The sequence below is a fragment of the Bactrocera oleae genome, chromosome 2 (assembly GCF_042242935.1).
Source record: "Bactrocera oleae isolate idBacOlea1 chromosome 2, idBacOlea1, whole genome shotgun sequence".
NCBI classification, from domain to species: Eukaryota; Metazoa; Arthropoda; class Insecta; order Diptera; family Tephritidae; genus Bactrocera; species Bactrocera oleae.
In genome coordinates this window covers 15,638,784-15,654,624 of record NC_091536.1, presented here as the reverse complement: position 1 = coordinate 15,654,624, position 15,841 = coordinate 15,638,784, and the positions used below count along the sequence as shown (strand labels likewise).

Below are 15,841 nucleotides of genomic sequence, written 5' to 3'. Positions count from 1 at the left end.
GCTAACAATTCTGTATTCTCCATTTTGCTTTCTTTTGAATTGTGGCCCAACAACAAAAATATCAACTGTTAGCAGCGCCATCGGTAAGTTTTATTTCTTGCATGACATTGTTTTCCGAACGTAACTTTGAGGTTACAGCTGACATACAAATTTTGTTTATTCTTTGTTGCGGCGATTTGTAAGAAAATTGTGGAAATTTGTGTTGTAAAATATAACAATAAGAAAGAAAATATGGATGCAGAGACTTCACGCAAAACTTGGGAGCTGGAAAATAATGTAAAAACTTTGCCAGCTTGCGATGAAATATTTCGGTACGATGCAGAACAGCAAAGACAGATTCTCGATGCAAAGCCATGGGAAAAGGATCCACACTATTTTAAGGACATAAAGATTTCAGCTTTGTCCTTGCTTAAGATGGTAATGCATGCCCGCTCAGGTGGAACACTAGAGATTATGGGTCTGCTTCTTGGTAAAGTTGAAGATAACACAATGATTGTCATGGATGCTTTTGCCTTGCCAGTTGAAGGCACTGAGACTCGTGTTAATGCCCAATCTCAGGCTTATGAGTATATGTCTGCTTATATTGTTGCAGCAAAAGAAGTAGGTAGATTGGAAAATGCAATTGGGTGGTACCATAGTCATCCCGGTTATGGATGTTGGTTATCAGGAATTGATGTGTCAACACAAATGCTTAATCAGAACTATCAAGAACCATTTGTTGCCATTGTAGTAGATCCAGTACGTACAGTGTCAGCAGGCAAAGTTTGCTTGGGAGCTTTTCGTACATATCCAAAAGGGTATAAGCCACCGAATGAAGAGCCTTCTGAATATCAGACCATACCTTTAAATAAAATCGACGATTTCGGCGTACACTGTAAACAATATTATCCACTTGAAGTGACTTATTTCAAGTCCGCTTTGGATAGAAAGCTATTAGATTCGTTATGGAACAAATATTGGGTGAACACACTGGGTAGTTCAGGCTTACTTACTAATACAGATTATACAACTGGACAAATTTTCGATTTGTCAGAGAAGCTTGAACAGAGCGAATCGAGTTTAGTGCGTGGACCATTTGTGGTTACAGGTAAGAAGAAGAAAACCACAATAATACTTAACAAAATTAACTCCCATGTGTATTTTTTTTGTTAAAGGCGCTGAAGGTAGCGAAAAGCGTACAGAGGATAAACTATCGAAGGCCACTCGTGATTGTAGTCGCGCATCTATAGAGCTAATTCACGGTTTAATGGCACAAATTGCTAAGGACAAACTGTTTAACAAAGTTGGACTTGGTAAATAAGTTGGAAGAACCAGTTAATGAATAATTTATGAACTGCAATTTTCAAATAATCAATAATAAAATACATGAAATGAAATAATATTCTTTCGTTGCCAAATATCAAAAAGAAATTAAAAATAGTCTAACGAGTTACTGGAATGCATGCAAATAAACAGAGAATGACATTGTTTTAATGTATATACCATACGCGCCTAAGTTCTTTATTGAATTTCCTGACTATCATATGACCATCATTACAGAATATCTAACCTCTGATCATAATTATCAAAAACGAAACATCAAATATGTATCACGCCAGTTCAGAAGACATACATATGTCCGTATCTCAAAAAAAATATATATACCATGGGGATCGTGAATTTTTCTTCATAATCCAACCCTACACATATCAACATCATTATCTAAATTGAAATTTATAGAGATAACTAGAGATAATCAACATTTATATCCTGTTAGTCACATGTTGTCATGTTGGAAACCAACACACATAAGGTGTATATTTGATTAGTGTAAGGCTTTTAATCATTGTCGTCATAATTATAAGAAAATGGATTTTCAGTTATCATCCGCCGATGATCTTCAGACGCGTTATATCCAAACCGCGAGGAATAACGCTTTCGTCAAGACGGCTTGCAATTTTCTCTTGATATACTTACAAATATATGTATACCACTTTTGAGAATGATGCAATCATAATAACAAAAAGTAGGACTTAAAGATAAAGAAATTGTCATTACAGAAAAATCGGCGGTCAAAAAAACTAGTTCGCAGTCCTTGGCTGGTCTGTAGGAATCAGTGGCACCAAGTTTCTAAGCCCATTGCTTTGATTTGGGATGACATGGAGAAACGCAGACACATTGCAGTTGAAATCTTATACTTATGTATATAAAATTGAAGCGCTATTTCGTTATGTACCCGTAAATTTATACAGTCGTTACTGAAGAGCCTAATGTACCTTTTTCATTAAAAAGAAATTATTTGTTGATAAAAATGCCAAACAACCACCCAAGCGTTTTAAGGGTGAAAACTTAAATTACCACAAAGAAAAGAAAAAAATGTGTTCACAATATTAATTCTTTAAGATTTTTATTAATAGTCCCATTCATCACCCAGCACATGCATTATGTAATGCTATACTCGTATTTCAAGTGTAACTCATACGCAATGTACAAAAATATTAAATTAAATGTGTATCAATATTTTTTTTTTTACTTTTACGAAGTTTATTCATTCAATAAAGCAGTTGGCGTTTGATTTTTGTTAAAATTTAACTTAATATTTTTTTGGTAGTAAAATATTTTTAAAAAAATTTAAATATGTATGTATTTTTTTCTGTCAAAAGTGTTTTGCTACTTAATTACTTCCATTAGAACTTTTATAACAACCCCTGATAAACAAAATCGACTAATTAAGTACTTGTTGTACTGTAGGTTAACTTTTTGTTTACATAAATTATTAACAATTGTATGGATGTACATATGTACATACAGACGACCTAAAGTTGATTGGTAACGATGCTTATAAACATACATATGTGCTTGTACGTACATATATATGTGTATTTCTAATATATGAATATAAAAGTAGTTATCCCAAAGTACGTGCCGCTGTTCCTGAATATATGAAATACCCTACAGAGAAGTGTGAAGTAAGCAAAATCACCAAAAAGTTTCCTTGTTCGTGCACGTCTACTGTGTTGTGAAAAGAATATATGTACATAGCTTCATAGGTATTTCGAGGGTGGTAGTTTGCATTGCGCACTAAGCGTGCTTAGTAGGAGTAATATTAATAATTAGTTATAAATATATATCTTTTTATAAATTTGTGGTTGGGTTACAAAGTTGTAAAATAGCATAAAAACCGAAGGAAAGATAGAAAGCAGTTTTTAAAACAACAATTAAAAACCATAACAAAATAAACGAGAAAGGCAGGGCTAAGTTCGGGTGTAACCGAATATTTTATACTCTTGCAACTTGTAAGAATCACAGTCCTTGAAATTCCTTCAGGTACTGGCAAACTTTATATTAAAAAAATGTTGCGAAATAATTAAATATTCATTATTCGATGAAATCGGGAATTAATTACAAACAAGTTTGCTATCTTCCTAAGTTATATTGCAGACCATTAACTTCGACTTTATTTTACTGCTGAATTTTAGTTCGCGTCAGTTAAAATTTTATTAAAAACAACTTCAACTAAGAATTTGATTTCAACTCGAACGAAGAGGCTAAGTTTAATATACATATATTCAGTTGATGTGGAAAACGATAATCAGAGGATCGAAAATAATTGTATTAGTGATATGAGGTTTAGGTAAATATTTTAATTCAGCGCTATAGCAATATACAATTAAAAAAAAAATTTGTCCATTTAATTTCATTAAAATATCACATTTTGACCAATCTGAACGGTTTAAATTTAGGTGGAAAGACGAAAGTCATTATATGGGATATATTGGGGGCATTGAACGACATATTCGGCTTAAATCTTGTTAAAAAAACGAGAATCATTATATGATGCAGTATGTGGGAGTTGGCGGTAGTATTGACTCGATTTTATCTATTTTTGCCAATAATACATACTATTAACATGCCACAGACTAATAAAATTCTCCAGGGCTCTATTAAAGTACCTCATCTACCATCAGCAATCATATGGAGTAAAATCAGCCGGATGTTTGAAAATCCTAATATTAGTTATATGGGGGCTAGATCAAATTTTCAGCTGTTTTATCCATTTTAGGCACAAAGATACACTGTTATGAGTAAAACACACTCTTTCATTTCCATTGAGATATTGGCCGATATATGCGGATAAAGTCACCCGGAAGTTCGAAAATCTTTATATTTGGTATATTTATTAGGTAGTATTGACCCAATTCAAACCATTTTTTGACATACAGACATACTAGTATTAGGAAAGGATTTTCTCTGAGTTACATCGACCGATATTTTCATTAAAAAGTCAACTATAGGTACTAGGGTCCACATATTCGGTACCTAGAGCTTGAACAGTTTTGGTTCGATTTGCATAATATTGGGCATTATCCCGTAATATGGGTTATCACCTAAAAGAGGACGGTACCACGCTCATTGTCCAATCTTTATATTGGCTCCTATAAATCTTATATGTACCATCGTATGTCTGAAATTTAAAGTCTCTGATTGTTTATTTAATAAGTTATCGCACTTTTAGTAGTTTTAATCGAAACCGTTATATGGGGAGTGGGCAGGATTATCACTCGAGTTCACACATTTTCACACAATCGATAGGGGTGCTCAAAAGATTTGTCCTGAGTGAATTTGGTTATTGTAGCTTTTATGATTTAGGAGATATGCATATTAAACCAATTACTAACTCGATTAGTTTCAGCTGATACAAACAACCGTTAGGTGAACAAAACTATTTTACTCAAGTTGCAAGAGTATAAAAATATTAATATATACAAGTCTATGTGTTAAAATATAATACTAATTACTATTATTGATATTATATGAATATTTTTTGTAGAAATTACGATTGAGTTACTTAAACATAAGTCTACTTTGCTAGATGAGTTCATTTACTGTACTTAGCCGAAAATCTTGTAATACAAAATTGGTATGCCGGGAGAACTTTTCATATTTTCTAGGACATCAAATTCATAATTTCCTGTAGGGGCTTATACGTATATTCATATTTATAAAATCGTTGACAAAAACATTTTATCTGCTAAAATACACACACATATCCAACTGTCAACCCTATTTCGTTAAAAACAAATACACACAGATGACAACTTATAAATTATTTACATATTATATATTTCTTATAAGAATCTTTCGCTCATTTAACTTGACAGCAGTTCATATGAAATGTGTTCGATTTTGAATAAACGTAACAACTAATCTCTTTAAATTATATTACACGTATTTTATTAAGGATAAGAATTTCTTCAAATATACAGCACGTTCTTACGTAGATACATACATATTTGAAAAAGATTGGACAATATGTCGACATACGTTTTCATATGTACGTATGTACCCTCTAAGCAGTATGCTAAGTCGTGTCAACATAACTCATACGCCCTGTTGATTTCGACGACATTGATGAGCAACACCAAATATGGTATATAAAGTCACTAAAATTGAACTCAGATCATGAATAATTTCCAATACTACATATTACGCGCATATATTGACGTTCTCAGCAAATAACGCTTTAAATAGTCGTTTAAATTAAATTGAATAATTAATACTGTAACAATTTATTCAATTATTTAACTAATTATCCATAAATGGGCTAAATTTGTTCACTGGAACAAATTGTTTAAATATATATACATAAATTTGCAACTACGCTATAACAGAACTTTATGAAGTCAAATACTTTAAAAGTAATATTATATTCCATGTACCATAAAGTTGAGTACTGCTTTATTTAAAGACTTCATTTTGTCACACAATTCGTTGCGTCTTCCTCTTGGCTAACGAATGGTAATGTTAGAGTATCGTGACTGTCTAGTTCATTTCAATTTTTCTCTTTCCTCCATTTTTAGCTGTAAATGTTACATAATTAATTTAATTATATTTACCTATAGTCAAAAAAACTTTACAGAGACGCTCCGAAAGAAATTTTACTTTTATATTGAAGTTTTTGCGTGCAACTTCTAAGCTCGTGTTAGTGCATTATGATTGTGCTTTTGTGTTTGCGCGATGGAAGTCTAAATTTCAAAGTGGTATATAATTCGTATATAAGTGTATTCGCCTCGTCAACACTTACAGAGTGACGAATCGAACAAACAACTGGCTTTTCGACCCAATCAAAGGATGCTTGAATAGCAAGCGTTTATTTTACCATAATGTGATATCAACATACAAGTATACTACTACTAAGTAAAATTGTACTCTGATGGTTAGCTATTTTGAAAAATGCTGGTATATAAGTGTCGAATTGAAGTCGGTTTATATGTTGTCGAGACCACATTACTAATCTACAACGGACCCACTCGAACTTGGCAATGTTTTACCTATCTCTCTGAATTTTTCTTGTCAACTCACTATCCTTACATACGTAAATATATCTGTATATAAAGATTGTATATGCTAGTAGTTATATACATACACTTAAGTAAATAGTTTACCCTCGAATTTAGTTGCAACAGTGAGTGTAAATAATTGAAGTACCAATCCCTCTAATTGTCTTATATTCTTAAACGATGAGTGACTGGCACAGCAGCATGTAAATTGAGCGGAAAGCGTTGCAACTGGAAGCTTTGGTAGTGACAAATTTGACACCGACACTTATATAATACAAATATACATATATACTTGTATGTAATTCTGCATGTTTTTTTTTTAATATATCTGTATATACTTGGCTTAAATACAATGTTGGTGGCAGCAAATTTCTACAGTTATGATAAAGTAAAAATTTACAAAGGTCTTTAACGACCACGTATATGTCAGTACATAAATCGAAATGTATACGTTTCTATGTTTTATCGAAACAAAGGCCATTTATGCGGAATGTATCCTTTTGCAATAAAAAGGGTTCAATTTAGTGGTGACATTTTGTAAATATACATATGTATATATATGAACATGTAAGTTTATGTGGAATATACCCCCTTGGGTATATAAATGATCACCAAACGATTTGAATTCCGAGTGGCCGTCTTTCTGTCCATCTCCGTCCGTCTGTCTGTCCGTGCTAGCAAGTAAAAATTAAAAAAATTTGATGACATTTCGTAAATGTATTCCTTGGTACCCAAGGGGGGTTGAAAAATTCGGAAAATTTTTTTTTTTTAATGACAGCATGCCCTTGTGCAAAAATGGGTAAAATACCTAATATAAATATTTTCGAACATCCAGTTGACTTTATACCGCATCTAACGGCCAATATTTAAGAAAGCTTAATGAAATTCAGAAAGAATACTCGTATAAATATTTCTAACAACATTTTTAAACATCCGCTTTCACTTTGTATCTTTTATATTGGTCAATCTGTGAGGTTTCTTAATAAAATGCAAAGGGCATCTATTTCTGGTATTGGTATGTCGTAACTCCAAACCTGTATAAAATCGGGTAAAAATATTCCTTAGTCCCCATCTACCTTATATAAGAAAATTTATATTAATTACATAAGAATTTTATGTTATCATTAACAATCTATAATATTTTTGCAGTTACTCTGTGATGAGTTTTAGCATTTAAAATCAAATGTGTAACTAGGCACCAAAAATAGTGGACTACCCTAATGTACATGCTTATATAATATATAATTGATGGTAATTTTTATACATTCGTGTATGTGAAGGTTGTACGGTGTCTGTAGGTAAAGCGATAAGCAAATCCTTAAGCAATTTCCTTCGCCCAATGACTCCTCTAGCTTCAGCTTTCTTTTTAGGACACTCTTATACGCGTGGACAAGTACATATTTTATGAGTTTGTGTGATAATACCGCGAAATATACATATAAATACTGGAAAACGTAAACATTTTTATGAGAGGGTGACAAATATGTTACATACAATAATATTTAAGGTTTCTAAGTGTAAAAATGTAAAAAAAACATTACATTTTACAATTTTATTTATTACTTTAAATACTATTCATTTAACTGGAAATAATCCATCAATCACAAATAATAAATAAATGAGCACAAAAATTTAGATTCTCTATTTGCAGGTCTATGGTAGCCGTGCCAGTTGATCATGTGGACACCTAACGGTCGGGTTATTAAAACCTGCTAATCTTTCGGTGCCCAGAGGAATACCACCTATTTATTATGTATCCTTTAACAGTTTTTCAACCACTCAAAATTTTTACTACCTCTGAAGAAATTTGTAGTTTTTAAAAACATTTTTGCCCATAGCTCTTGTCTTAACTTCTGGTACTTTCTATGTACTTTCAATAGCAACAAATAGACGTTTCCTTACTTCTATTATTTTGAGAGGTTCTTCAAAACGTCTTTACCTTTACTTAAAAATAGGGGCCTATAACACGCCAGATCCTCCAACAACAATGAACGCTACCACTGTGCGCAAAGGGCACTTTGCAACATGAGCTTCGATTAACGCCAAAGAAAGAATTTGTAATTGATTGCGGTCGTAGCTGCTATAAAAGACACAACAGAAAGCAACGGACCGCATTTCGAAGTGAAGAAGCGAGGCTCGCGTAAGTTCTTGTGCTATTGACAAGGAAATATTAATTATGTGCGTAAAACAAAAGTAATGCGAGCAGCAACTGCTGAAACAACTATAAAAACACACGTTTAGCAAAATTGATGCAGAGAAAATAACTGTAAATATATATTATATATATATAAAATAACACATTTCCATAATAAATACAAAAACACCGAATGTCATAGGAAACTAATAAAAAGACTGAGTAATAAAAACAAAAGTGAAACCAAAAGACATACAATGTATATATGTATTTAAACACATACACATCTACATTTTATTTTTTACTAAATTGTGTATGCGCAAGTAACGCAACGGCAGGGCGCGATTCGAAAGGACGGTTGGCTAATGATGCGAAATAAGTCGACTGATACTTTTTGGCAACACATTATACTGAAGTATACGTATATACATAACATAGTACATATGCATATAGGCAGTAGGTTCATGACAGTGCTCTAATTTATGTATTAAGTCAACAGTCAGCCAGCAGGAGCGCTCAGTAGCAGCAGAGCATCCGCAAGAGGCACAGCAGCATTTCAAATTGTAGCAAAACAGTCTGACCAAGGGAGAAGAGAATACTTCGCGAGCGTAGATTGTGTTGGTGCGCTGGGTGCAAGGTATTAGAAGGTGAAGAGCGAAGAGAATTGAGGAAGCAAACGATAACTGTGCAGAGAATTTATGTGTGCGGATGCATATCCGAAAACGAAAGTTTTCTTACCAAAGAATTTGTCATAAACACATAAAAGAGAAACCAAATACACGTGAATTTAATAGACTCAGAATTTAATGAACTTAGTGAACTAAAACATAAATAGCGCAAACCTTTAGCTAATTTACAGCAAGAATTAAATATGTGAATAATGGAGTGGAGTCATAAAAATTAAATAAAAGCAAAATAATAAATGGTATTTACAAATGATAGTATAAAAAGAAACATATAAATAAAAATTAATATTTGCTAAGTCTATTTAATTGCGGATTACAACAAGAGGGCGAATTCAAGCAGTTGGCAAATGCCGGAATATGCACATTTCATCGGCAAAAATTGTTTGGGGAGGGCATAGACACCTGTAAACCACCACCCACAAGCTGAGAGGAATTCAATAGGCACGCGCTTGGAATTCGCAATAAATCAGTGACACAAACAGCAGTGGCAGCAGCAGTGGCAAAAAGAGCTGAAGGAGGTAGAGGGCTAAAGTGGATTTGTTTATTTGTGTACATACATTACCGCCTACTTGATTACCGCTAGATTGTAAGCAGCATACTAAGCGCTTAAAATGTGTCCTTAACGCAAATTACGGGCACAAGTGAGAAATTGTTAAGCTGTGCAAAAAATAGTCAACAGAGCGACAGAAATACGAGTATGTACATACAAATGTATCGCAAGGGATAAATCGCATGAGATAAATTTAAAATTGGAATATTTAAACTGAGACAGTGCAAAAAATAGTAACTAATTTTTGAAACTGTGAAAAATTAATTTTAAAAATTTATGGAGGATTTAAGAAACTCAAAAATGGAAGTACATATCAAAATAAATAGCATAAAGGAAAAATTATAGTAAAGTTCAAAATTTAAGAAATGAAAAGTGCAACAATATAATAACGAATATCTTAAAAGATTTATAATTCAAAAAGTAATAAAATAATTATATAATTATGTTATTGCATATGAAAATATTTATAGAATTTCAACAATTATAAAAAACTAAAAGGAACAATATAAAAGCAAGCTTAACAAATTACAATTTAAAAAAAATGCACAAAATATAAACAACAACAAGAAATATAACATACTATATTGTAATTTACAAAAAAGTTTTAAGAAATAATTTAAATATAAAACAAAAAGTGTAAGAGAAGAAGAGAACATTATTAAGTTGATATTTCTATAAAATCTTCAATAATAGCGCACAATCAAGCACTGTCGTTGGTAAAACACACTGACAATCAACTCTACAGTTACCAGTAAAAGTCAAGCGCCAGTCACTTATACGCCTACAAAAAACTGCATTTATTAAATTATTTACGCTTATGACCGGAAAATAAACTGATCTCAAAACACAACGACTGCTACTAGTTATCACTAAAAAATAAATAAACAAATATATAATAATATTAATTAAACTACCATTTTTAATAATACAATAAGCTGCAAACATGTATGGCATGGTTTTAGAGTCCGTCCAACACTTCATTCAAGAGGAATTCGGTGAAGAAGTTTGGCGTCAAGTATGCCAAATAATCGACTGCCGTCACAATACCTTCAAGACTCATCAGATCTATCCCGACACGTTAATGCCCGATATAGCGGCCGCATTGTCGGCGCTTACGGGTAAGTCATTCGATTGGTGTATGTCATTTTTTGGCAATTCTTTCGTGCGATTTTTCAGCAATTTCGGCTATGATAAGATGATACGTGCGACGGGACGTTATTTTTGTGATTTTCTACAGTCTATCGATAATATTCACTTGCAGATGCGTTTCACCTATCCGAAAATGAAAAGTCCATCCATGCAGCTAACAGAGGTGGATGATAACGGCGCCGTAATGGTTTATCGTAGTGGACGTACGGGATTTTCCAAATATTTAATGGGTCAGTTTACGCAGGTAGGACGCGAGTTCTACAATTTAAATGTGAAATGTTCGATAATTGAGAGTCAAAATGATATCAATGGTGGCATAGCTGGACCCATCAAGTTAAGTCACGAACCGTTAACGGTAATTGTAAAATATCGTTTGGACTTTGACAATCGCGAATATATGGCGAAGCGTGTTAACGTCGTGGCACATCCAACGCAACAGATTTTGCCGAAAATCAATATTGATGTATTTCTGGATCTCTTTCCTTTCACAGTGTTAATAAATCGCAATATGATTATTACTTCGGCTGGTGAAAAAATTGTCGATACTTGGATATTACATAATCAAGGTAAGAATACACAAAATTTTCTGGGTGCACATCTTATGGATATATTCAAGTGTCGCCGTCCGAAAGACATTAAAATAACTTGGGATCAAATTATACAAATGCACTCGGTACTCTTCGAATTCGAACTATTGCGTACAGGTCGTAATCAAGCAGCCTACGATGCGCTTATGGATCATAATCTCGAAGACGAAGTAAGGGAAGTATTGAATAGCAGTGAGGAGAATCTGCTAAATGTCGATCCGAAAGAGGAAATCGATCCTCTTACCGGTAGACGCAAAATATCGCATGGAAGCAAGGCTATTTTGTTAAAAGGTCAAATGTTTCATCTCAAAGATATTGATTCACTCATTTATCTGTGCAGTCCGCTCATTGAAAATTTGGATGAATTGCATGGCATTGGTCTGTTCTTAAATGACTTAAACCCACATGGCTTGAGTCGTGAACTGGTAATGGCTGGGTGGCAGCATTGCTCAAAATTGGAAATTATGTTCGAAAAGGAGGAGCAACGCTCCGATGAGTTAGAAAAATCATTAGAACTGGCTGATTCATGGAAACGTCAAGGTGATGAGCTGCTTTACTCAATGATACCACGTACTATCGCCGAACGTATGCGTAATGGTGAGGAGACAATATGCCAGTCTTTTGAGGAGGTCTCCGTTATATTCATAGAAGTGATGAATATTTACGCTGGCGATACTAATGATATACGTGATGCTATGACTGCGGTTACCACACTGAATACGGTATTCTCGGCATTTGATGAAGAGATAACATCACCGTTTGTGTATAAAGTGGAGACAGTTGGTATGGTTTATATGGCCGTTTCAGGAGCGCCCGATATAAATCCTTTACATGCTCAACATGCTGGCGATTTCGCTTTGCGTGTGGTGAAGAAGGTGAAGGCTTTAGAGATACCAGACCTTGCTATAAGGGTGGGTATAAATTCGGGACCTGTGGTAGCTGGTGTTGTGGGTTTGAAAGTGCCACGCTATTGTCTCTTTGGTGACACAGTGAACACAGCGTCACGCATGGAAAGTAGCAGTGACCCATATAAGATACAATTATCGAATTATACTGCGATGAAATTGCGTGAGGCGAGCTATAAAATCGAATCGCGTGGCTATGTAAAGGTCAAAGGTAAAGGTGAAATGGAAACATTTTGGCTTTTAGACGAACCGGATACATAGAGGAAGCAGTGGTACGAAAATGTACAAATTGAACTGTACTCGTGAAGTATGGCAATGTTTTTTTGTATGTTTATATGTAACCCTGTTTAGCGTCGCTTTAATGCTCTTATACTCTTATTTATCTTAGCTTTCTATGTATTCTAAATAAATGTAAAACATCTGACGGAAATGTGTATTAATTGTATATGGTATTCTTGACCGGAGATTTAAGGGCTTCTCGGAAGGAGTAATAAAATTTATGAATCGTTTTTTTTTCGGAAATATATTTTGAGGTTTCAATATAACTTGACAACAACTTTTCAGTCCATTAACTGTAAGTATTATACCGGAACGAACTGCGGTCTACTTTTGACTTCCCGCTTACGGAAACGTTTGATTTATCCATGCTGTGGTCTCATTCTTTGTTTGATCCAAGATATTACTAAGCCAAACTACAGTTAAGACTCACCTGATACTTATAAACTTGTACTGGACTGCTGCCGGTATCAACCTTGTCTCGCTCTCGTCGCGACGCGTCCTAGGCTACAGATACACTGGGCCATAAAATGAGACTGAGTTAAAGATAAACTGACAAGACGAAGTACCAATGATTGACATCTCTGTTTCTCCTCCTCAGTCTTTGTGTATTTGTAGACGAAAACGGTTAAGGTAATGGTCTCAATTAAGACATAAAAGTAAATGAAAATATGTCAGAAACCCGTACCGGTACTATTATTGGACTATTTAAAAAGACTAAAAATGTTAAAACCCAAGATGAACCAATTTGTTATTGAAGCTGTTACTAAACCTTTTAACTATAAGGGACTAAAGGAAATGCCTTAACGGTTTTCATTAAAGGAATGAGTTTTGGGAGGCACAAGAAAGAGTGTTTAGTGGCGAACCGTAGTTATTGTATGCGGAATATCTGTGGGCATCACAGAGAAGTTTTAGTAAACTGTTGTGTACCACTGTCGTATGTGAATTCTAAAAATTTCCACGATAACGAAAAGTTCAAATAATTTATATACGTAACTGTAGTATTTGACATTTAAAAAACTAATTTATTGAGTTCAAAAATGAGTAGTTCTTCTCTTCCCTTTTCGTCACTTAAGCAGACAAAATTTTCACAATTAAATTAAATTAAATAAAAAAAAAATTCAGACAATTTGCTCAAAATGTTTAACGGATTTTGCAGTGCTCTTAGAACAACAATTCTAAATGTGCTATTGCCTCGACGCAATGCTTTGCTGTACATGATACGTCGCAATAGGAACTTTGCCAATATTGATTCACCCGTGAGAAAACTTGTAGCAGCTAGCCCACCATCGACTCTCCTCGCCAGGAATTTCACACATTTGTTAGTGCCACTCGAGTTCGTTAATCGGAATTTGTCATCGCTACAACTGAGAATGCTGCATAACGACATGAAGGTACCGGATTTCACAGACTATCGTCGACAAACGGAAAATCGGGATGACCCAAAGGATAATTGTGCTGAACAGCGAAAAAGCTTTTCATATGCCATCGTTGCAGCCGGCGCTATCGGCAGTTGCTATGCAGCCAAAGGTTTGGTACACGCCTTCATACGCTCAATGAGCGCAACCGCCGATGTATTGGCTATGGCCACGATTGAGATCAAATTGAAAGATATACCCGAAGGCAAATCAGTGACATTCAAGTGGCGTGGTAAACCGTTATTCATACGACATCGCACAGAAGCTGAAATCGAAGGTGTGCGTTCGGTAAATATATCGACTTTACGCGATCCAGAATCGGATGACAAACGGGTCAAGGATCCGCGTTGGCTGGTAGTAATCGGTGTCTGCACACATTTGGGTTGTGTGCCAATTGCCAATGCCGGTGATTTCGGCGGTTACTACTGCCCATGTCATGGCTCGCATTTCGATGCGTCGGGCCGTGTACGTAAAGGACCGGCCCCACTCAATTTAGCCGTACCCAATTATGAATTTCCCGATGAAGAAACATTACTTGTAGGTTGATGCGCAAAAGCGTGGGAGATGGAAAAATTAGAAATAGTATTGAAAACGCTACATATCAATGAAATTAAAATAGATATAATTTTATGGATATGAATACCCAATAAAATGGTTGAGAAGTACACATTGTCGTTTATTTAATATGAGGGTTTACAAATTACATACTATATGTACACATACAAGTATATACTATATATATAGGAGTATGTATATCTTTTCAGTACGCTGTTAAGTCTGGCGTTTGACTCGAAACTAAGGAGCTTGCTTCTGTAAGTTTATATAATATTTAATTCCATAGTGTGTAGCAGATGAACTAGCCAGAACAGGCACCACCCTACAACTAGATTCCGGTAAAAAGCGCATACATATATGCCTCTGGCTACTTGTAGATATTTAATAGACAAATATATCATAAACATAGCTGAGTCTAAGTGGCATATAACGACTATTGTCGAAGCTGTCAGGAGGTAGGCAGACCATTAAACATCTTCTATGCGACTGCACGGCTCTGTACAGGAAAATAATCACAACCATCGGTCGAGGGTTTCTTGACGACGTTTTGAAGGTTGCACGGATAAAACTTGTCTTACTGATGAAGCCCATCAGAAGTATGGGGTGGTTCAGAGCGGAGCCAATAGAGTGTAGGGATCTTGGTCCCGGTGGTATCACGGCCTAGTTGTGCCGAAAGACAGCCACTCTATCTACCTACCTACTTATACTCGGAAAAAATGTAAAATTTTAAATGCTTATATATGTGCTTATGCGGTGTGAGGGGTTCGAGTCCAGTTTTGAAACGTAAATCACTATTTTCGAATTTTTTTTTCATAGCTGAATAACAATGCGTTTTGCAGCTCTCAGATTTTTATTCTTTTGAGAGCTTATAATACGTAAAAATAGATGTAAAGCGAGTTGCTTGGATCTTCCGTTATGTATCTTCAATGACAATTAACCTGGGAGCTCTAGATAACCGCTACTACAACAACCGATTCATTCAGTTTTATCGGTTTAAACTACCACTAATGAGCAGAATATTTTTGCCTTTAACGAAGCAAAGTTGCGTCAAAAGTAAATGGATTTTATGGTAGATGCATAGGGTTTTAGTCGTTATGCAAAGATGTGGCAAGTTCATGCGGGTACTTGTCATAGGTGAAAACACCTATGCCCTTATGCTGGATTTAAATAATTAATACAACATTAACACATTGCCTGCCAAGCGGTTTTGCCGAAATACTTTAACGGGGGCCAAACACCATTTTTATTAAATTCACAATTA

General features: G+C 34.6%; 3 protein-coding genes across 3 annotated transcripts; all 3 read left to right on the top strand.

Moving 5' to 3' along the window:
* The first annotated feature begins 114 nt into the window (after positions 1-114).
* CSN5 (COP9 signalosome subunit 5) lies at positions 115-1,486 on the top strand. The gene is made up of 2 exons (XM_014233719.3): positions 115-1,087; positions 1,155-1,486. The coding sequence occupies exons 1-2, from the start codon at positions 232-234 to the stop codon at positions 1,298-1,300; spliced, it is 1,002 nt and encodes a 333-aa protein (XP_014089194.1). The 5' UTR covers positions 115-231; the 3' UTR covers positions 1,301-1,486.
* A 6,907-nt stretch (positions 1,487-8,393) lies between these two features.
* On the top strand, positions 8,394-12,853 carry LOC106616809 (soluble guanylate cyclase 89Db). Its single transcript, XM_014233704.3, has one exon. It carries the CDS (start codon positions 10,634-10,636, stop codon positions 12,590-12,592), a length of 1,959 nt encoding a protein of 652 aa, XP_014089179.1. The 5' UTR covers positions 8,394-10,633; the 3' UTR covers positions 12,593-12,853.
* Positions 12,854-13,646: 793 nt separating this feature from the next.
* On the top strand, positions 13,647-14,690 carry LOC106616810 (cytochrome b-c1 complex subunit Rieske, mitochondrial). Its single transcript, XM_014233705.3, has one exon. The coding sequence runs from the start codon at positions 13,747-13,749 to the stop codon at positions 14,569-14,571; it is 825 nt and encodes a 274-aa protein (XP_014089180.2). The 5' UTR covers positions 13,647-13,746; the 3' UTR covers positions 14,572-14,690.
* Positions 14,691-15,841: the final 1,151 nt, after the last annotated feature.